Below are 22,411 nucleotides of genomic sequence, written 5' to 3'. Positions count from 1 at the left end.
CCTATACAACTTTAGTAGCCCCTTTATCAGCCTTATTAAGTTGTTGGAAGCCAAATCTTTCATAGCTTGCCATTCCACCTTGGTTATTTTGTTTCCTAATGATAGAATGAGCATATGTATAATATAATTCCTTCAATTGTTGCTGAAAGCTGGCCACAAATTTTAACAGGGTGTAAAGTGGAGGGTTTGAGCGTCAACCTAGAGTACTCTCTTGATCATGTCTATCCAAAAAATATAATTTCAGATTTAATATACAAAAAGAAAACATTGGCAAAGATGTCTTCTGATGCATTATAACATGGAGCGAAACTCAAGCGTTTGCTTAATTCAGTTTATACAGAAGAGACAACCTCCTGCACTGATGTTTTCTTCCACCCCTTCTGACTGGTCTAAAGGGAATACCCATCTAGAAGAGGGTGAAGTCTCTAAATCAGTTTCAGTGGCTAAAGAAAACTCTTCAGCGAGGTGCCAGAGTGGTTTCCATTTTCTAACACATTGGGGTTATATGTCCAGCCACATGCAGTTCAGCATTTTGTTGGATAAACTGCACGCTCATTGAAACTCAGGATTTTGTGACATCTTAGTGACAGATGTGCCAGGGGTCCAATGTTTTATGTAAACATAACTTTACAGCGTGGAACTGCAAGATTTCATTTCATTATGTTGGTACAAGATTGTATTAAACAGGGATAATAAAGAATACTGCCACACTGTTAGAGAAAGGTTGGATTATTAGGCTGGGAGCTTTGTTTCTTCCTGGACTTAATGAGAATTTGTAGAACAATCGTTTGTAAGGGTATGTATTAAGTCTTGCAACATTGTTGGTGTTGAAGCACTGATGAAGGCTTAAAGCTGAAACTGAATAAAGGTATGTTTTCTTAGTAAGGAATTGTGCTATTTATCCATTCACCATCGTGAGGAGTGCTGGCTAATGTGTTGGTCTATATCAAGTGTTTTTTTGCTGTGCACATTGCCTTACTTGCATGAACTGTTGGTAGTTAACATTGTCCCCATTTTTTTTCTGTCAAAAAGAAACCAAATATGTCTAATGAAATTTGTCTAGTAGCTTACTGGGTCTGTCTGGGTTGAATTCAGGCAGTTTATCATTATTGTAAAGTAGTCCTGGAGAGATTCAATATTCTGAATCTGAAATGGAAGATGCAGGGATGAATTTTCTTCTGATTCAGACTTCATTTGGATTCTTCCTCTGTTTATTTTCTGAGACTACTGCTAGAATGTGCCAGTGTCGTCTTAGTGGGAGAACACTAAGGGTTTATGTCTCAAAGAAAATACTGAGTTGTAAATGGCAGGATTTTCCAGAAACCACACCCATTCCTCCTGTTCTCTCTCTGCGTATAGGTTGTTACTGCCTGCTGTTTTCCTGATGGCCAGTTGCCCCTAAAAAGGCAGGTAGGATGTACACAATTCCCAGTCTTTTAAAATTTTTTATACTATTACCAAATTTGACTGAGTAGCTATAGCTTTAGATCAGACTGCTGCTAAATGCTTGGTTAATTCAATCCTTTGCTTTCTGGCAAGGATGGAGAGACTTGTGTATGGGGGTGTATACTTCTGCAACTTTGATTTTTAGAATTTTTGAATGGTCAGGCTCGTGTGTGCTGACAAGTTGTGAAAGCATGAAGAATGCTATCCACAGTTACTTGTGAGGAAAATATCCAAGGAGTCATTCCTCATCCTCCATATCACTTGTTTCCACCTTGTTCATCACATATTGGCCCAAGGGTGATAGATCCAGTTTTTCCTTCCCAGGTGGGAATGGGTTTTTTATTGAAATATGTTCCTAGTGCCAAAGAAAAAAAATGGTTGGAGACCAGTTATGGAATCATTTTGCCTAAACGGTTTGTGATGGTGCCTAAACTCAAAATGTTTTTCACAACTAACTTGCTCTTTTTTTCAAGTTTCCTGATAACAGTAAAGTTAAAAGATGCTTATCACATCCCTTTTAATCTAGACAAATGATCAATTCTTTGCCTTACCCTTTGGACTACTCACTGCACCAAGAGTGTTCACAAAGTGTCTAGCTCCGGTTATAGCTCATTGCAGGCTACAGGGTATTCACATTGTTTCCATATCTAAACTAATCTTTGTAAAGATTTTAAATGTCTGGAATCTCTTGTGGTTGAGATCTCTACACAAGCTGGGGTTCCAAGAGAACATTCAGTAGTTTGACTCCTCTTGTAGGATTGTGTTTCCTGGGATGTCAAACACCTTAGTTCACAAGATTGCTGTCAGATTTTGGTCACTAAGGAGGAGCACCTCAGGATATTCAGTCTTATCTAGGATTCTCATGGCACCCCTAACAAGACTGAGAAAGATACTTGTATCTTAAATCTCTTTGGTCCACGCATCATTGCCTTTTATCTTTTCAAATCTCACTGTTTGGATTTGTTTATAAGAGGTCTTTTGATGGCAACAGATATCCTTAAATCCAGGTCTCCCCTTTTTTCAATCCCTACTCCAAAGTAGTCAGCAAAGACTCTTCGGACTTTGCATGGGGAGCAGTTTCAGGAGGGATAAAGGGGGGGGGGTTGAGACAACAGCAGACATAAATATCAAGGAGATGCTTGCCCTGACCAAGGCACTCAACTCGGCTTTGTTTGGTCCCTGTGACCTCAAGTGGTTACAGACACCACAGTCATGCGGTACATCAAGCAAGAGGGAGCTGGGTCGTATCCCTGTTGCAGATGTGGTAGCTTGAGATATGGCTTCACAACAGTCTCACTCTGCAGACATCTTGCATTCTGTCAGTGCAAAATTGTGGCAGCCGAGGACCAGGGCAGACCCTCATGAATGGAAGCTAGGTCAGGGAATATTTCAAAGATTTGATTCATCTGCTGGGAGTTCATGTAGACCTCTGCCTCATATCTGAACAGTCTACTGTTGGCATTCTGTTCCAGGACTCCTTGCAGGAAGGCCAGAAAGACGGATGCCTTTTCCTTGGACAGGAATGTTCTCTGCATGCTTTCCACTAATGTCAGGGTACTTCTAAAGATTCTGAAGGAATCCCACAGATCATTGTGGTGACTCCCTTCTGCCCCAGGCAGCATTGGTTCTCCCTTTATCTGGAAATGACCAGGGCCATTTACCACAAGCTTGCTCAGACTGGATCTACTTAGACATGTTTTTTTGATGCATCCTGATGTCAGTCATCAGTTTGCCTGCATGATGGGGTCTTCGTTTTAGGCACCTGTTTACTGAAGATATGCAGCAGGTACTAATGGAGGCCACTAGAAAAGCATATATTAGCAAAAGGAAAAGGTTTTCTTGGTGCCAACAACATGCCCAACACCTCTTCAGGACTAGTTCTCTGGTTTTGAGTTACTAGCCTATGGCCTTCCTTTCCCATGTCAAGGTTCATTTGTTGGCCATATCAGTGTCTGCTCATGGATCCTCTTTCAATGCAGTCTTGTTTCAAAATGTTCTTAAAAGGTTTTGCATGAAAGGTGTTCAAGAAGACTGGCAGCCACTCATTGGCATCTTAATTCTGTTACAGAAGCTAGCACTTGCTCCATTTGAACCAAGTAATCTGGCTGAGTTGAGGTTCTTGACATGGAACAGGTTTACTGATTGCTCTGACCTGTGCAAGAAGGGTAACTGAGTTGCAATGCCATATGGTGATCAACCCTCTTACATTTTCCTTAGGGACAGGGTTTCTTTGAAAACTACTACTTTTATGCCTAAAGTGTTAATTTTCTTTGAGCAATCCACCTACTCATGTTCTTTCCTGAACCTAAAAATGAGGGAGAAACATTACTCCATACCTTGGATGTCCACAACAACTCTGGTTACTATCTTGGCGGAACTAAATCTTTCAGATCCGAGGATCAATACATGTCTTGGTAGGGTAAAAAGGGACTACCTGTGTCGAGACAATTTCCAAATGGTTGCTTAAGATTACCTTTTATACTCACCATAATAAAACTATTCCAAGGAGAGTCAAGGGGCACACTACCATAGCCTTGGCTTAATCTAAGGCTTTTTAGAAAGGATTGTATTGCCTAAGTATTTTAGAAGCTGCTACTTGTTCCTCTGTATGTACTTTCCAAAGCACTAAGCCCAGTTATTCTTTAGGTCCGGATTCAGCTTTGCCAGGACCATTTTCCAGGGGTTCCCGGCTCTTTGTCCTTCAACCTCCCAAAAGTAATCAACTAAGGTAATCTACACACATGCTAAGATTAGTGCAGTAGTGATCAATATGAACTTAGTACAGTTGTGTAAGTGAAACTTACTGTAACAGATGTTAGAATGATCACTGCTTCATTAGCTGCTCCTACCCTCCCCCTTGTTTTTTGGTGTTTGCCAGGGTGTGAACATTTATGTTCCTAGCGTTGTCCTTCAATAACTCAGCTTCCCTCTGCTAGCATGCAAGCTCTGAATGGCTTTGTGCCCAAACTGGTCCATCTCCACTCAAGCTATCTGACAGTTTGGGGGCGTGGAAGGTGCCCTGAAGTTTTGGAAGCTATCCAGCTGCTGTATTCTTGGCAGGATACAACTCCTTGCTAAGGCTACTGTAGCTGTGATCATTTGAAAATCTGTTATGGTAAGTTCAGCTTGCACAACTACTTTGTGTTGCACTAGTTTGGAGTTGTAACTAGTAACTTGTGATGAAGACTTGACTCTTCTTTTGATTTTCATGTTTTTACTTGTGGAATTTGTGGCTCTAGCATTTTAGTAGAGCTTCAGTTCCATTTTGTCTAATGGGTAGTATGAGCAGTATCTTGGGCTGTATAGATGCATCATTTACTTGGTACTATGAAAATGTGAGTTTGGGTATATAGTTGAGCATTTTAAGCAGCATATGCTCACTTTCAACTTTTTCTACTTTGCTGGTAGGCATCAGTATCCATGCCGTCTGAGGAGATGTCCTTCATTCCCTCTCAGTCATTTGAGAAAGAGGCCATAATCACTGAACCAGTTGTAAGGAAAACCAGCATAGATACAACTCAGGTAAGTTGCAACCTGCAATTTTTAGGTGGCTCCTGCTGAAATACTGAAACCAAAAAATCAACTTAGATGGCCTCGACAAAATAAGATCATTTTATACACTTCTGCAGGAAGTGACAGCAGGTAGAACTGAATGATAGAGGAGCACAGCCTGAAAAGCCAGGAGTTAAGGGAGGGGATGGACACCAATCGTTTGTATATGCTGCCCTCTTAGAATTCATTATCAAAAAGTAATGAAATTTGAGGCATATCTGCTCATGTCAGTTGACCTGAATTATGTCAGAGTGGTACTGATAACCTCTCCTGTCTTTTTCTGTACCTTCAACCAGATTCTTTGCAGTCATTGTGGCACACATAATTGAAGTTAAGTAAGGGCTTTTGTAGCTGGTGAGTACTTTGTAGACTTTGAATATGTAAAGTAACCCATGCCTGCATGTCCTGCAGTACCAGTATCTGCTGAAGTTTCACCACCTGTGGCTCAGCCAATGGTTTGTGTTAAGGGGTAAAATTGTCCTGATTCATTTTTATTCCCCAACTGAAGTCTGAGGCGTTCTTGAGGAATTATGAAGACATGGTCTACCAATGTGTCCTAGGCAGAATTTACAAGGGACTCACCAAAGTTTAATAGTATTAAAGTATATGGAAGAATATCTTTTGCTACAGGATATTGGGTTGTTTAAAACTTCACAAGGTGGCTCATCTTGTGTGCTTTTTTTAACCATGGTAGTAATCCTTGAGTAGGCCCAATTAATGAGAATTACTACCTTCCTTGATTCGATCTCCACTTTAAACCACCCATACATGTTTATATGTGGTCCTTCTAGGCACTTCCTGCACCTGACCAACAGATTATGCTTTGTGATAGTCTGCAGTTTGTCACATTGTCTAGATGTTTTATTTTGAGTTCAAGTAGGGTAGAGCATTGATCCATTGGACCTCTTTCAGCCACAGCCTGGTGGTAAACACATTAGGTACATATATGTAGAGTAAAATGCAGTGTGCAAGTGTATACATGGATTATATACAAAGTTAATATCAGAGTTGTCTTGAGGGTATAAAGACAACAGATACCTGTTGGGTAGTAACTGACAAGACGGTATAGACAGATTATATAGAGTAGATATTGGAGATGGAATGCCGAGAAAGAGGTAAAGTTATGACTAGTGAGAATATGAATTTTCCTTGCAATGGGCTTTTTAGTTCTGTTTGGAACACGGTAAGAAAAGTGAGGAGAGGTTCCCAGAGCTTGGAACCAGGAACTGAGAAAGCATGGCTTGTGCACTGAAGCTGGGTTTGGAGGAGTACTGGAATAAGCTATCCTTGTAGACTTGTCCGTATTATGTACTGAAAACAGAGAAAGATGTAAAAACCTAAAACTTGATAACATTGTTCTGCCTTCGTGTATTGCACTGTTCTGTAGGACATTCATCTGTCAGTGCTACTGTTCAAAATTTGATTTCCAGCTGCTTGCTGTCATTTGAAGATGGAATACAGCAAGGCAAAAAGTACTTTGGTTGAACTTCCCTGCACAAACTGATGTATAGGTAGGAAAAAAAAACTGAAGGTTTAATTTCTGTCCCCTAGTCTGAGGACTAATAAATATGCTTCTTCCTGACATGAATCTGTCAGACCCCAGAGTTCCTTGCAAAGTATTGGGATAATAAGTACTGGGAGGGGATTGCTTTTCTGTACCAGTAGTTGAACATTGATATTTCTAATGCTGTGTGTGCAAGGTGTCTGATTCTGACATTTTTTTTCTGGCCCTTTCTCCCTGTTGCTCACGTACCTGCCTGTTGGACAGATTTGGGAAGTAATGCATAACAGAAGAATGTGATCAGATTAACTGTCCATAACTAAAAATAAAATTCACCTAGAGGTGGTTTTGATTTCCCTGTCTCACATTTTATTTATTGACACAACAGTTGGTCCACCTGGGCCAGTAGCCTATTTTCATTGGAGACCCAGAGAAAAGCTCCAGATTACAAAGAAATTTCAGATTAAAATTTGCACTCAAAAGCATTTACAGTACACATAATTCACACAGAGTACAAAATTTTAAGTACAAGAGAAAAAGTAAAGTTAGAAACAAAACACAATACATAAACATTTGTCCATAGATATACAATAGTGTACATCACAAGATTTAAGTCTTCACTATTGAGAGGATGTTATCCAGATAAACACACAGGTACTAGTTGAACAATAGGTAGAGAGTATTATAAATTTACAAGTGGTGGGAATATGAAACAAAAGTAATAGAGATTAGGTTGGGTCATGGCAGGGACAAGTCTTGATGTTGAGAAGGTGAAGTTTAAGTTTTTCTTGAAATGTAGTGGGTGGGTAATGGAGTGAATGTGTATAGGGAGATGTTCTTCGTATTTCACTGTTGCAGTCATCACATTTGGGTTATCTGCTTGCAGTAGCCCTCAGTCAGCCTGATGATAATACTAATCTCTGTTTATACCAGTCTGATTGAATTCATTGAATTCTGCTTTAATGTATATTTTCTGTATATATTGCTGTAATCAAACAAACTAGATTCCTGCTTTTATGTATATATTCTGTATATGTTTCTATATTTACTGTCTGTAACTGTTTCTGCTTCTGTACTAATTAATGTTTATTTTTTCTGTATCTCGGAGCTTTTCTGCCCGGGCCTCCACTGAAAATGGGCTCTTTTAGGCCCAGTGGACTTATCCCGGTAAACAAATGCAATAAATAGTCAGTCTTTGCTCCTGCGTCGGTTGCTATCTCATCTTCTGTGACATCAGAGGTGGTATAATGGCTAGTGTTTGCCTTACACACACACAGGGCAGGGTTTGAGTCTCACGAGGACTGTTAGCTAGGGGGCTAATGGCTGCATGCAAGAACAATTAGCTTAGTAGTAATATGTGAATGTGAATCAGGTAGTCAGGGGTATAAAGCATGCAGCTGATGCCATTACATCAGTCTTTCTTGCTGTGCCTGACACAAGCATTTCGCAAGTGCCAGTCGGCAGACTCCTGAAATTTTCATTTTTCGAGTTTCAGAACCGAAATCTTCAACTAAAGGTTAAGTACCCCATCGTGGAAACATTTTCTTGCTCTAAACCAGTGTCTGTAAAAGTCAGTAATTGTATTTCTTGTGGAAAGCAAACACCTCAAAGATTTTCATTCGTACTGTACTGCTTGCGTAGGCCCTGACCACAACGTACCTCGCGGTCGGTTTTGTGCCTTATTTAAACCTCGAACTATTAGTCGTCGGTACATTTTCACTTCTAAATATTTTGGTACTCTGTTCAATTATCCAGATATGTCTTCGGTAAGCCAACCGACGGTCCGAAAAAACACAAAGATAGACGGAGGCTGCCTAGGTCCAAAACTGCTGACGCTTCTAAGCTAGTTGCCAGTTCACCAGTGCTCAGTGAGGCGCTTTCACAGCCCCTGATACCCGCTACTTGAGATTTGCAGGCCTCTGAGACCCATTCAGAGTCTGGTATGCCGCGAGATGCTTCAACTGTGGAACCTGCGGATGTCTGTACTTTGGATGGGTCTGGAGCTGCTTTGCAGGCACCGGCTTCTGAGGGGTGTATTCAGGCCTACTGACATGCATATTAAACCAGTGCCATCGTCTAGGCCTAAAACTCAAATCATGCCTAGGAAACAGACACCCAGACCCCGTGGCCAGGCCTCTATGCCTAAAAAAAAAAGAATGGCTGCAGACCTTATTACTTTAATCAGGGGAAGCCAACCTTCCCCTTCTTAGAGACCTAGGACTGAATTTGCTTATGATACTTCTGACCAGAATTTTGAAATTTCTGATTACCAGGATTTACCCTTATCTACCTGTGAGGATTCTGATGCAGAGGACTCTCGGAGGATTCTGATGCAGAGGACTCGTTTCCCTCTGCTTCTCCCCCAGAGGATTTTTCTTTTGGTGAACCCTTGCATACTCTTAGGGAGCATTTTCACTGGGAAAGCCAGGATTACTGATTCTAAAAAGAGACTTGGAGATTTCTTACTCCTGCCCCAGCACTGGCCTTTAGCTATCCCTCCTGTGCTGGACATTGTTGGCAATGCCTTTTTGAAATCTAGCTTGGCCCCTGACTCTCTACCTCCTGCTCCCAGAAAACCTGATAGATATTACACGGTTCCTGATTCTCAAGTTACTTTTTAAAAATCTTACTGTGGATCCTGAGACCATTTCACAGGGACCCAAGGGCATTAAGGCTACTACTGCCAAAAATCCTACCCTCTCTGATAGAGATTCCAGGGCCCTGGATAGATGGGGGTAAGAAAGGGTATACACCTCTGCAACCTTGTCCGTCAGGGTCTTAAATTGCCAGTTTCATATGTTAAAGTATCAGCAGCATATTATTGGATTGCTTAAACAGGAAATGATTCCTGATTGTGCTAAAAATAAGGATTTACAGGATTTAATGCATTCTGCTGAACAGGTTGGAAAACCTACTTTGCATTGTGGTTTTGATTCACTAGAGGCATCTTGCAGGGCTGCTTTCACCAGGTCTGTACTTAGAAGGCATGCTTGGCTTAAGGAGCATTCTTTGCCAGATCATGTTAAAACTAAATTGCTGGATGCTCCTGTAAATCAGGACCGCCTGTTTGTTGACAAAGCAGAAGTTGTTCTTAACAAAAAAAAAAAAAAAAAAATGGAGGAAAAAGCTAAATCTATGCAAACTTTTAGATTTCTTACAAGTGTAGCCTCCTAGATTTAGTAGGCATTGGCCCTCAAAAAAATTGATCCTTTCCTGCCTCTTCCAGGCCTTTTCAGATCAGAACACCCAGGCTCCAGTCCCATGATACGCAGAGGACTAAGCAGTGTGGGGCTCCCATTTCCAAATCAGGGAGTAGCAAGACCCCCCCCCCCCCATGTAAGTTGTCTCAATGACTTAACTTTAAAGCTTCCAAGCACTTCTCAACTGACTGCTCCTTTAGGGGGAAAGATTGCTCTGCAAGCAAAAAACTGGGAACTCATTACCCAGGACAAATGAGTTTTAAACAGTTTCCCAAGGATACAGATTTCACTTCCACACGTTACCAACCCCAAACGGTTGGCCAGATCTACCCCCAAATCAGTGGGCAGAGGCTCAAAAGCAAGTACTCTGGAGTTTAAAGGCGATTCAGACTGTGCCAGAAGAGGAAAAGGGAACAAGGTTTCTACTCAGGACTTTTCCTGGTACCCAGAAAAGACAAATCATGGCGTCCTATCCTGGACCTGTCTATCCTAAACACCTTTTTGTTGATTCCAAAATTCAAGATGCTAACTCTTCACCAGTTGCTTCCCATGATGGGCAAAGATGCCTGGCTGGCAACACTGGATTTAAAGGAAGCCTACCTGCACATCCCAATCGGAGAATCTTGCAGAAAATACCTACGCTTCAAAGCAGGCTGCATGCACCATCAGTTCTCTGCACTGCTTTTTGGCTTATCTACTGTGCCCAGGGTATTCACAAAGTGCCTAGCTCCAGTCATTGCATTTTGCAGGCAAAGAAAGTCAAATATACCCATACCTGGACTGTTGTCTAGTTCAGGCAGAAAGCCAGGACATGCTTCTGAATCATCTGGCATTTGTACAAAAGGTGTTAACTTGCTGGTGGTACATCATAAACGAAAGAAATCACATCTGGTACCCTGTCAACAAATTATATTCCTGGGAGGAAGCTTGAACACAACTTCTTAATGTCTTTCCTCACGCCAGAGAAACAAATTCATTTGACAACTTACTTCAAACTAGTGGCCTCAAAAGCCCTGCTATTTGCAAGGCAAATACTGCAAGCCTTGGGGTTCATGGCCTCGTGCATTCTACTAATTCCATATGTAAGACTGCATATGAGGAAACTACAGTGGTATTTAAAAAGCTTATGGTGTCAATATTTTTAGGATCTAGAAGCAATGATTCCTGTCATACCTTGCCTACGGTTAGAATTCCTTTGGTGGGCAGAGGCCTGCCACCAAAACAAGGGACTACCATTCACTTTACCTCCTGACACCCAAACCCTAACAGAATCCTCAGACTATGCATGGGGGGGCTCACCTGGCAGGGAAGTGCATTCAGGGCAAATGGAACCCAAGCCAAATGCACCTGCATATCAAAAAGAAATGTTGGCTGCACAGAATGCTTTGACAGCCTTCAAGGACAACATTCTTCCAAGACGGTTAATAGTAAAGACTGACAACACCACTGTTATGTGGTACATAAACAAGCAGGGAGGGGTACCCATTCTTACCCCCTCTGCAGACTAGCCATGGCTCTGTGGAACACAGCCTTGAGCTACCAAGTGCATCTACAGGCTAAATTCCTGCCAGGAAAACTAAATGCACTGACACACTAAGCAGAAATCTCATAGACCCACACGAGTGAAAAGTGGAACCAAAGATTTTCAACATGTCCAACAAATGGGGGATCGCAGATATCGACCTCTTTGCCTCCCCCCAGAACTACCAATTGGACAATATTTGCAAAAGGCTCCCCACAAACAAGCTTGGAAAGTGGATGCTCTGTCCTTCAGCTGGAAAAATCTATCTGTTTATGCCTTTCCTCCCCTGCCTCTCCTCTCCAAAGTACTACTAAAGCTCAAACAGGACAAACCAAGGATGATACTGATTGCATCAGACTGGCCACGCCAATACCGGTGTACCCCCTCTTGCGCAGTCACAGCTGGCCCCATGGCACCTACCTCAGACCCCTACCCTGCTGTCTCCACAGGAGAGCCAGATTCTGCACCCCCAGCTTCAAACCCTGAACCTGGCAGCCTGGCTAATTACCTAATCTCTCCATTACCATCCCTCAGTAAACAAGTGTTGGCTGTCATTTTGGAGGCAAGGCGGCCTAGTACTAGAAAATCTTATGCTGAAAAATGGGGGGCAATGAAATCAAGCTCAACACCAAAACCAGTGGAAGAAGAAGCAGAACAAAAGGAGATAATTTCCTCCAGTGACATTAACACTACTGTTTCTACAGAAGTGGAACAGAACAATTTATGCATTTGTTGCAAGAGTTCTAAAGATTTTAAGATTTATAATTATTCTTTTGTTCCTGACTCTACACTTGATATTCTTGCTAGAGGGCTTACTTTTGTCCCTACTTTTAGGAGCAATTTGGAAAGGACCCTGGTTGACAAACTTTTACAAGGAAATTAAACTTGAATGTTCTATTAGGAGGCAACTAGAGTCTTACAAAGGACTTTAGGGTTGCTAGTATTTTTAACCCAGTGTTGCATCCTAATATTGCACTACTTGAGAAAATATGTGAAAATTATTTTAGGTCACTCATGGGAGCACGTTGTTTAAGTAACATTTCAAACAACAACCTCACTCAGATTGAGAAAGATGCGTTGCAAGGGTTGAAATTTGCGAACATTCGTATCATGAAACCGGATAAGGGGGTGGTTTGGTTTTTATGAGTAAAGAAGATTATGTAGTGAATATGGAGTCAATACTTAATAATGAAACCTATTTGAAAGTGTCCCTAAATGAATTAAATGGGGCATATCGTAGAATCACTGGGTTTATTAAAAATTTGTTTATTGAAGGTCGTATTGACTTGGACCTTTTGAATTATTTAAAAATTATTCACCCGATTACTCCGACCCTATTTGGGTTACCAAAATACATAAAAACCTACAAAAAACACCCTTTCCATCCCATCATTGATGGGAGACAATCACATATGGGTGTGCCAAATTTGTTGATTGTAATCTTAAGGAGGTCTTGAAAAATGAGTCAGATTTGTAAAGACTCATAGCATTTTTTACAAGCCATTAATTTCCCTTTTGATGAGACCCTAAACTTTCTCACAATTGACGTTTGTGATCTTTACACGTCCATTCCACAGGATCTTGGTTGTGAATGGGTGAGGAATTTTCTTTTAGAAAAGCAGTTAGGACAAAGTATTGACTTAATCATTTATTTACTCGAATTGGTCCTCTGTAGTTTATTTTTTGTTTAACAATTTTATCTTTAGAAAATGGTTGTAGCCTTGGGATCTCCTTGTGGAGCAACTTTTGCTAATATAGTCATGGCTTTTTGGGAAAAACTATCTTTTTGTGGATGCTACCTTCCAGGAGAACACCACATGGTACACCCGTTATTTGGATGACATATTCATCTTGTGGAGAAGCGATGTTGGCTCTGCTACTACTTTTGTTGAACAAATTACAAAATACACCAATTTTTTGAAATTTACATAGGAATTTCAAACAGAACGAATTTCATTTTTGGATGTGGAATTAAGAACACCCCTAAAAAAGCTTTATTTCTAATATCTTTAGGAAACCCACATACTCTAATGCATTTCTGCACTTCTCCAGTTGCCATCCTTACCACCAGAAGAGAGGGGTGGTGAAAGGGCAACTTGTTAGAGCTGCCAGGATGGTGACTTTGGAGAATGATTTTTTGCAAGAGTATGTTCAAAGATATGTTTATTAAACGTGGGTACCCAGTTAAACTTGTTGGGGATCTTGTTGAGGAGGTGCCTAACAAAAGGAATAGGGGATTATTTAAGCCAATTCTACAAATAAAAGAAAGTGAAATAATTGTTGAAACCCAGGTTGATTCATTAGACAATTTGATTACTTTGACTGACCATTCACCATTACATGAATTTAATGATGTCAGTGTTCAACCACCTTGGTAAAATTGAGAATGGGGATTCATTTACATGAAATTTCATCGCTACATTTTCTTTAGATGCTCCATTCTTGAAATCTATTATCAAAAATTGGTGTTTTTTATCTGAGGACCAATTGATTAGTAAACACATTACTGAACACCCTCATGTGGTTTTTCATAAAGGATGTAACCTTAAAGCAATATTGGAAAGTAATTCTAATTTATATCATCCACATTGTGGAATGTTCAAATGTGAAAATTGTCTGTGTAAATATATAAAAGTTAGTAACTCATTTACAGTGAAAGGAAAAAAGTTTTCCGTTGATAGCAAGTTTGACTGCAACAGTAAGGGGGTGGTCTATGTAAGTTTGTTCTAAATGTTCCGCTTTTTATATAGGGAAAACAGACCACTAAAGAACAGAATTTATGAATATTATTATGCAATTGATAAAGGGAACACCACTAATGCCTTAGCTAGGCACATTTTATTTCCAGAACATGAATTTTTATTTATGGCTATTTAAAAAATAGTTGAGAGTGAGAGAGGTGGTCCTACTAGCTTGAGGAAAAAGAAGTCTTATGGCAGTTGAAATTAAACACTTTAGTTCCGCTAGGTTTAAATGATGTGATTTCCATCAAAAGTATTTTAAAACTTAAAGCTTTATCAAGATAGTAATTACATTTATATATGTGAATTATCATTTTGATATAGTAATTAATTTATTTACATTCTTTGTAATGTATGTTTTTTCACTTTAAAATGAGGTGGGGTTGTTTTAGGAAATGATTTTTTTAAAAGTATTTAAGCTTGGATTATTTGTGTATTTAATTGTCTGAAGAAGTTTACACATTTTTAGGAAATGAAAGTGCTAACATCAGATGTCAATCTCGCCTTCATTCTTGCTGGATGGGTTCGGAGCTGATCCTCGGCTCCGACTCTGCCTATACTAAAGATAGAGAGCTATTTTTACCGGCACGAGGCTACCCTATATCCCACAATGCTAGGTGCTAACTACCTAGATCTCGTTTGCCACTTCAGCTGCAAGGTGCGTTTCTTACCGGCTCTGCAGGTTGGTTTTAAAGATTTCTTAAATTTCTACTATCTTTAGTCAGTTTTAGGTACTTGTTGATAGTACCCATCCCATTAGTATCCCTACTTAGCATAACTTCCTTCCGGGTCCCTTAAACCCCCTTTGTTTTGTTTAAACGGTTAGGCCTTTGGGCCCATCCCCTTTTTCCTTAACTTGTCAGGTGAATTTGTCTGTGTGACTGACTTAGCTTTTGTTTTTAAGGGGTGTCTGTGTATGTGTGTGTGTATTTTTTGTGATTGTCCTTCACTATTTAGAATGTCTAAAGACACCAAGGTCTCAGGCTTCAAGAAGTGTGACTCGTGCTGTCAGAAAATGTCGCTGACAGACGGTCACACTTGTGTTTATTGCCTGGGCCCTCTGCACCTGCAGGGCTCTTGTTCTGTCTGCCACGCGTTCAGTCAGAGAGTCCTGCACGAACGCAGAAACAAGTAAATTTTGAGAGGCTTGTTAAAGCCTGAAGGTTCCTCGGCCAAGTCATCGTCAGGGAAGCCTTCAAAGCCTTCCAAGCCGTCAGCTCCGTGTTCAGAGCCTTCGACTGGTGCTGCTCTGACTGCTTCTACATCGGCTCCGGCTGGAGCCGATGTTTCTAAGACGCAGTCTTCTACATCGGCTTTGGCTGGAGCCGATGTTTCTAAGACAGTCTTCTACATCAGCTCAAGCTGGAGCTAATGTTTCTAAGACTCATTTGGCACCGATAGTTGTCGGTGCCATCTGCCAGCCGTAAACGGTCTAGGTCTCCATCCTTGGAGTCCGTTCATTTGGCTCCGAGGTCTCCCTTACTTTTTGAGCGGAGCCATTGATCCCATTCCTCTAGGTCTTCCAGGCTGTCGGATCATGACCTCGAGAGGGTGGTTAGTAGACTCCTTAAGTCTCAGTCACTGGCCCAGATGCTTCATAGCCCTTCTCAACAGACCGTGGCTATACCCATTCCATCTTTGATTCCTCCTCCGACTCTTCCTTTTGAGTTCGGAGCCGGAGCTCGTGGGAGCCGTGGCTGTCGACATGTCAGAGCCGATACCTCATCTTTCGGCTCCGTCGTCTGCTCCCGTCTCTTCCATGGTCCCATCCTTGGAGGGATCCGGGCGCCTGGACTTCCTCATCTGCTTCGAGGGGGCGAGTGGCATCGGACCCTTGTCAGACCCCATTCTCCCTCTCCGAGCTTCGGCACTGGTGAGTTCGGCCCTGACATCGGCTTCGGAGCCATCCCTTTCTGTGCCAGGAGGGGTCTATCTCTTCGGAGTGGGGACCTTCTGCCCTGCCTGATAGGGGCGCCTTTGAAGTCATGAGGAGTGTGCTGGCCCCTGTGCCTGCTCCACGATTGGCTCCCTTAGCTCCTCCCTCTGTAGTGCCTGCTGTGGTCTGTACCCACCCTCTCATTCCTGACCGTAGAGATCCATTGCCTCAGGTTTCCCCATTGGGAATATCCTCCTCTTCCGAGGTTTCCCCTGATCCGTCATTGGAACCCCTCGGAAGAGGAAATGTAAGCGGAAGCATGTGGACTCCCCTGAGTCCATCACGTCTGATACCGATTTGGATGAATCTGAAGGGTCCCCCTCTGAGGGTGTCTCCTTTTCGGACATCCTTGAGATCCTCCAGCAGAGTGGTAACTGGTCTACCCTCATTCCTTCCGAGGACGAGTCCTAGAGGTGTTTGGTTATCGCCCTTCCACCTCCTGGGTGTCTCTGCCCTTTGACTCCCTCATGGAAGTGGTGGCGCGGAAGGCGTGGACAGCCCCTGATACAATGGAACCTACCCCATGGAGGCCTTCAAAATTCATTACAGCCCCGTCGGACAAACAGTTTTTAGCCAAGGGTGTCCCGGTTGATGCCATGGTGGTGGCTGCAGCCACTAAGAAGGAACTGGCTGATCCTTCAGTACCTGTCCATCCTAATAAGGAATCTAGGACTTTGGATAGGTACGGCAAGCGGATGTTTTCTTCAGCGACCTTTGTCATGTGGTTGCTGAATTACTTGTCATTTCACCCGCCTTCAAAGAGACCTGCTCAAAGAAATGGGTGATGCCCTACAAGATCCAACAGCTGCGAAGTCTCAAGACAAAATCAACTCCGAGCTGGCAACCCTGAATTCGATTGTCAACTCCTCCATGTGGCTTATTTCCTACACGGCCGATGGGGCGAGTAGGGCTGCAGGCACAGGCGTGGCCTTACGGCGTCACGCCTGGATGCGGCTTTGCATCTTTGCAGACCCCTTCAGGATGTCCTTCACTAACTCCCCCCTTTGACTGTTTGGCTTTGTTTGGACCTCAGGTGAAGGATACTTTGACCAGATGCAAGCAAGAAGGCAAGACTCTCTCTGCCATGGTAGTGAGTTTTTCCACCTCGTCTAGACCATATCCTAAGAGTCAGAAGGGTGGGAAAATGTGGTTCCGTAAACCACAGGAAGTCGCGCCTGACGCAAGAGGTCAGTTCCCCTCGAGGCGGGGGGGGCAATAAGACGCCACCCTAGAGCGAGAGGAGGTCCGCAGAATCAGGGTAGCAGAGACTCTCTGACAAACCCTTCCAACATCCCTGAGAAGCTGCCCGACTGTCCGCCTTCGGAGGCAGTCGGGGGAAGGTTATCACTGTACCCAGAAGCCTGGCTTTCACTCACCCAAGACAAATGGGTATGGTCGATTTATCAGAGGGTTACAAAATTCCCTTTATCCACACCCCAACTCAGCCAAAAGGGCCCCTTCCAGACGTTCCACCCAGTCTAAGGGAACAAGCAGTACTAGAAATATCAAAACTGCTAACAAAAAGAGCCATCCAGCCAGTCCCAGCAGACCAGCAAGGATCCGGAATCTACTACAAGTTCTTTTTGGTACCAAAAAAGACAGGGGACTGGAGGCCTATATTGGATCTCAGCAGACTAAACAAGTCTGTAAAAAGAACGAAGTTCCGGATGGTCACGCTACAGTCCATTCTACCCTTTCTGGGTCAGGGCAATTGGATGTGCTCCGTAGACCTTCAGGATGCATACTACCACATCAAGATGCACAGGTGCTCCAGGAGGTTTCTCCGCTTCCGGGTGGGGGCCAGTCACTACCAGTTCAGGGCCCTGCTCTTTGGTCTCACTACAGCCCCCCCCCCCAAGTGTTCACCAAATGTATGGCAGCGGTTACGGCTCATCTGAGACGTCAAGGATTCCAGGTGTTTCCATATCTAGATGACTGGCTCCTCACTGCCACCACCAGGCGTCAGCTTCTCCTGTCCAGAGATTACACCATTCATACTTGCAAAGGGCTAGGTATCTCTCTAAATTTCGAAAAGTCTGCCTTGTCGCCCTGTCAGTCTATTACCTTCATAGGCGCCACCTTGGACACAGTCCAACTCTTTGCAAAACTAACCGAGCAAAGAGTTTTAGATATTCGCAGGCATGTTCACATCCTTCAGAGCAACAGAATCCAGGCCAGGTTTGTCCTGAAGGTATTGGGTCTCATGGCGGCAGCCATTACGCTACTTCCCCTAGCTCGCTTTCATATGCGGATCCTTCAGTGGATGCTGTTTTCCCAGTGGTCCTTTCAACAGCTTCCAATGTCACACAATATCTTAACTCTATCTTGCAAAGAAACACCTTCCTTGGTGGATGGTCTCCCCTCAAGTCCTTCAGGGCAGACCCCTTGTTCTTTCCCTCCCGGTTGCCACGGTGACAACGGATGCCTCCCTGGTCGTGTGGGGGGGGGGGTTTGATTTTCAGGGATGGACGGTCCAGCGCACATGGCAACCTTTTGAATGTCACCTGCACATAAATGTCTTGGAGATGAGAGCAGTACTTTTAGCATTGCAAGCCCTTCAGGACTCTCTTCCCATTGGGACTATAGCAGTTCAGACGGACAGTATGTCCATAGTGTGGTACATCAACAAGCAGGGCGGAACCAAGTCCTATCCCTTATGTCGAGAGGCATTCAGACTTTGGCAGTGGGCGATCTCCTCTCAGCGGTTTCTGATAGCAACGCACATCCCCGGGAAGTCGATCGTAGCGGACAGGTTGAGCAGAGCCTTTCTCATGCCACACGAGTGGTCTCTCAAGCAGTCAGTAGTGGAAGAAATTTTTCAGAAATGGGGTTGACCTTGCTGCGATCTTTTTGCAACACCTCATAACAGCAAGTGCCATGACTTTTTCACACTCTTCCTGGCCATCCCCACAGAGACGCTCTAGTCCACGATTGGCCCCGGGGACTTCTGTATGCTTCCCCCCCCCCTTTCCATTAATCACTCTGTTGATTCAGAAAGCTACCGCCTTGAGAGCCACGATGATCCTCATTGCTCCTTACTGGCCTCAACAAATATGGTTTCCGTTCCTGCATAGTTACCTCTTGGGGCAGCCCTGGCATCTGGACCCAGTGCCAGATCTCTTGATCCATCAGTTGGACAGCAGCAACAGTCCCTCCAATCTCTCAACCTCACAGCTTGGTTGCTCCACTTCCAACCCTAGCCAGGCTTCCCCTTATTTCCCATTCTGTGCGTGACATCATTATAGCTTCCCTTAAGTCATCTACCAGAAGGATTTATGCCAGCAAGTGGAAGCGTTTTTCCTTCTGGGCAGGGGCTAGAAATATGGATCCTTTTACTGCCCCTATCCAATCAGTCCTAGACTTCCTGGCCGAACTGTTTCACTCAGGCTCTTCTTCCTCCACCATCAGAGTACAGTTAGAGGCGATTTCTAACTTTCATGTAGGCTTTTCGGACTCCAGTATCATGTCCCATAAGCTTTGTAAAGCTTTTCTTAAAGGAATCTTTTTGCTCAAACCCCCAATCAGAGACCCCCCATTACAATGGGACTTAAATTTGGTTCTAACTTCCTTAATTCTCCCCCCCTTTGAACCTGCGGCTTCTTGCTCTTTGAAGTTGCTCTCTTGAAAGACTCTTTCTAGTCGCCATAACATCCGCGAGGAGAGTATCAGAACTTCATGCCCTTTGCATTCATTGTCCTTATCTAGTTTTCCATAAAGACAGAGTGTCTTTCAGGACTAACCCGTCTTTTTTACCCAAGGTTTCTAATGAGGCAAACCTAAACCAGACTATCGATCTCCCAGTTTTCTTCCCTAACTACTCCAACAGAGTGGAACAAAAGCTGCATTTTTTGGACGTTAATCATCAGCTCCGTTACTATCTGGACAGAACCAAGCAAGCTAGGAAATCTGAGCAGCTCTTCCTGTCTTATGCAGCAGGGAAGAAAGGCCTTCCAGTTTCCAAAGTAACCCTTTATAGATCGCTGGCCTCCGATTACTTTCATCTATGAACTCAGACGTCAAGAACTACTGTCAAGGCCTAGAGCTCGCTCAACTAGAGCCTTAGCTACGTCAATAGCTTTTCAGGCTAGATTACCAATAGATTCCATTTGTGCGGCAGCCACATAGGCCTCTCCTCATACCTTTATCTCTCATTACAGATTAGACATGGCCTCCAGAAGCCGGGCTAATTTTGGTTCCACCGTTCTCAAGAGTCTGTTCCGATGAGCCACGCAGGGTGAAGGTGCTAGGGAACGCAGTCCCATCCAGCAAGAATGAAGGCGAGATTGACAACTTAACATTGAGAAGTTATGTACCTACCATAACGTTCCATGTTAGTTGTCTTCTCGCCTTCTTTCTTGCGTCCCACCCTCCATCCCCCTAGCCTGGACAGACCGAAAGGATCCTTTGGAATCTTCTTTTCACCTCAGTATAAGCCCCCTTGGTTATCCTTTATTCGTAGCTATAGATGTAGGTGGCTATAGATGTAAGGTTTTCCTCTTTCTCCTTGACGTGGAGATCAGAACTGCTATGGTTTCAGCTATCAAACGAGATCTGGGTAGTTAGCGCCTAGCATTGTGGGATATAGGGTAGCCTCGAGCCGGTATAAATGGCTCTTGAGCTTTAGTATAGGCAGAGTCTGAGCCGAGGATCGGCTCCGAACCCATCCAGCAAGAAAGAAGGCGAGAAGACGACAACTAACATGGAACGTTATGGTAGGTACATAACTTCTCCTTTTGGTTTCAGCGTGGTGCTTTTTCTCTTTTTATTTTTTATCAGATTCTTCAATACTTAACTGAGATGCTTCACAAGGGCCTTTCCTTTTCCTCCATCAAAATTCACACCTCAGCCATTTCAGCTCATTGCAACACAGAACCACCCCTCTCTTCTCACCCACTGCTCAAGCAGTTCCTCAGAGGGGCCAAAATCACCCAAGAGAGGCCTAACTCCAGCCTGGAATCTTAGTTTTGTATTGGAAAAACTCGCTCTTCCTCCTTTTGAGCCAACTGCAGAGTTAAAATTCCCTTTTTGGAAAACAGCTTTCCTTTTAGCAATCACTTCAGCAAGAAGGTATCTGAATTACAGGCCCTTATGGCGGTGGAGCCTTTCATCTTTCATGCGGACAGGGTGTCCCTCAGGACCAGTCCCCCTCTCATGCCCAAGGTGGTGTCCAGTGTGGCTCTTAATCAGTCCATTCATATGTCGTCATCCTTTTCTAATCCACAGAACAAAGGGGAATGGATACTGCACTCCTTAGATGGGCACAGAACTTAGATTTTACTTGGACAGGACTAAACCTCAAAGGAAATCTGAACTGCTGGTGGCATTTGCTGCAGGGGCAGAAGGGAAGGCTATTTCAAAGCAAACCATTTCTAAATGGATTGGCCATTGCATTCATTTCTGCTATAAGCACCATGGAAAACCTATCCCACAGGGGGTTAGACCCCATTCAACCAGGGCTGCATCTACTTCTACAGCCTTGCTCAGAGGTGTCCCTACCAGAGACCTCCTAGAAGCTACTACCTGGAGTTCTGTACATTTACCAAACATTACCATTTGCCAATTTTCTCTAAATCCAGAGCTGGCTTTGCCACTGCAGTCTTGCAATGCCTTATAGCTGGTCCTAATGCTATCTAAATTCCTCCTCCCATCCTTAGCTTTGGGAATCTACCCAAATGTGATGACTGCAACAGTGAAACACGAAGAACATAGTACAGTTGTGTACACTTACCATAAATGTAGATGTTGGAGTGTATTCAATGTTGCAGTCCTGGTTACCCTCCATCCAGCCCCCTGATTTCTTTTGGCTATGTCTCTTTTCTGTAGTTGGTGAAACAGACTTCTTACTTTATGGAAATAAAGTAAGAAGTCTGATGTTCTTCATTCCACATTGCTGCAGTCCTAACACTTGGGTAGTCCGCTGTCCCAGTCGGCCCGAATACCAAAGTATATGGCTGACGTCGGTCAAGGCGCATTAGTCTGACGTCAGGACGTCAGGGTACAAATGCGCATGACCGACGTCATATCCTCAGTCTTTTTTGCCGCATGGTCCGATGCAGAAGCAGTTTTTGCGAGTGCAGGTTGGCGTTCTGAAATTTTCTGAAGTCGGAGTTTCAGACCGAATCAAAGTTGGCTAAGTACCCCGTTGGGGAATATTTTGGTTTTCTTGCCTCAGTATTTAACCGGATGTCAGAAAAGTGAATAACTGTATTTCTTGTGGGAAACAGATACCTCATAGGGATTACCATACCTTGTGTATACCTTGTTTAGGCCTGAGCACGGCGTTGTTGGATGCCGCTCTTGTGCTAGATTTAACAAACGCACTATTAAGAGAAGGTTAGACTGTGCCAGGTTAGTTTTGGGAAGCGTTGTAATTATAAAATGCCGTCGGATGCTCCGACGCCCACTTCATCCAAAAAGCGCAAGGACAAAGCAGCAAAGCCTAGATTGGAAGAACCGTCAGTCCCGGACGTCGGTTCTTTAGAAGGCTCAGTGGAGCCGGAGGTTCTGCCAGGA

General features: G+C 43.4%; 1 protein-coding gene across 1 annotated transcript in view; it reads left to right on the top strand.

Moving 5' to 3' along the window:
• LOC122814995 (caprin-2-like) overlaps positions 1 to 22,411 on the top strand; it is a 784,601-nt gene that overhangs the window by 147,269 nt on the left and 614,921 nt on the right. The window contains exon 2 of the mRNA XM_044087250.1: positions 4,855 to 4,968. Within this exon, the coding sequence (XP_043943185.1) occupies positions 4,855 to 4,968 (114 nt within the window). The remainder of the gene's footprint in view (positions 1 to 4,854; positions 4,969 to 22,411) is intronic.

The sequence above is a fragment of the Protopterus annectens genome, chromosome 11.part0, assembly GCF_019279795.1.
Source record: "Protopterus annectens isolate FY-2018-M chromosome 11.part0, PAN1.0, whole genome shotgun sequence".
NCBI classification, from domain to species: Eukaryota; Metazoa; Chordata; order Ceratodontiformes; family Protopteridae; genus Protopterus; species Protopterus annectens.
The sequence above is the reverse complement of the archived record's forward strand: the minus strand, read 5'-3'. Positions and strand labels throughout refer to the sequence as shown.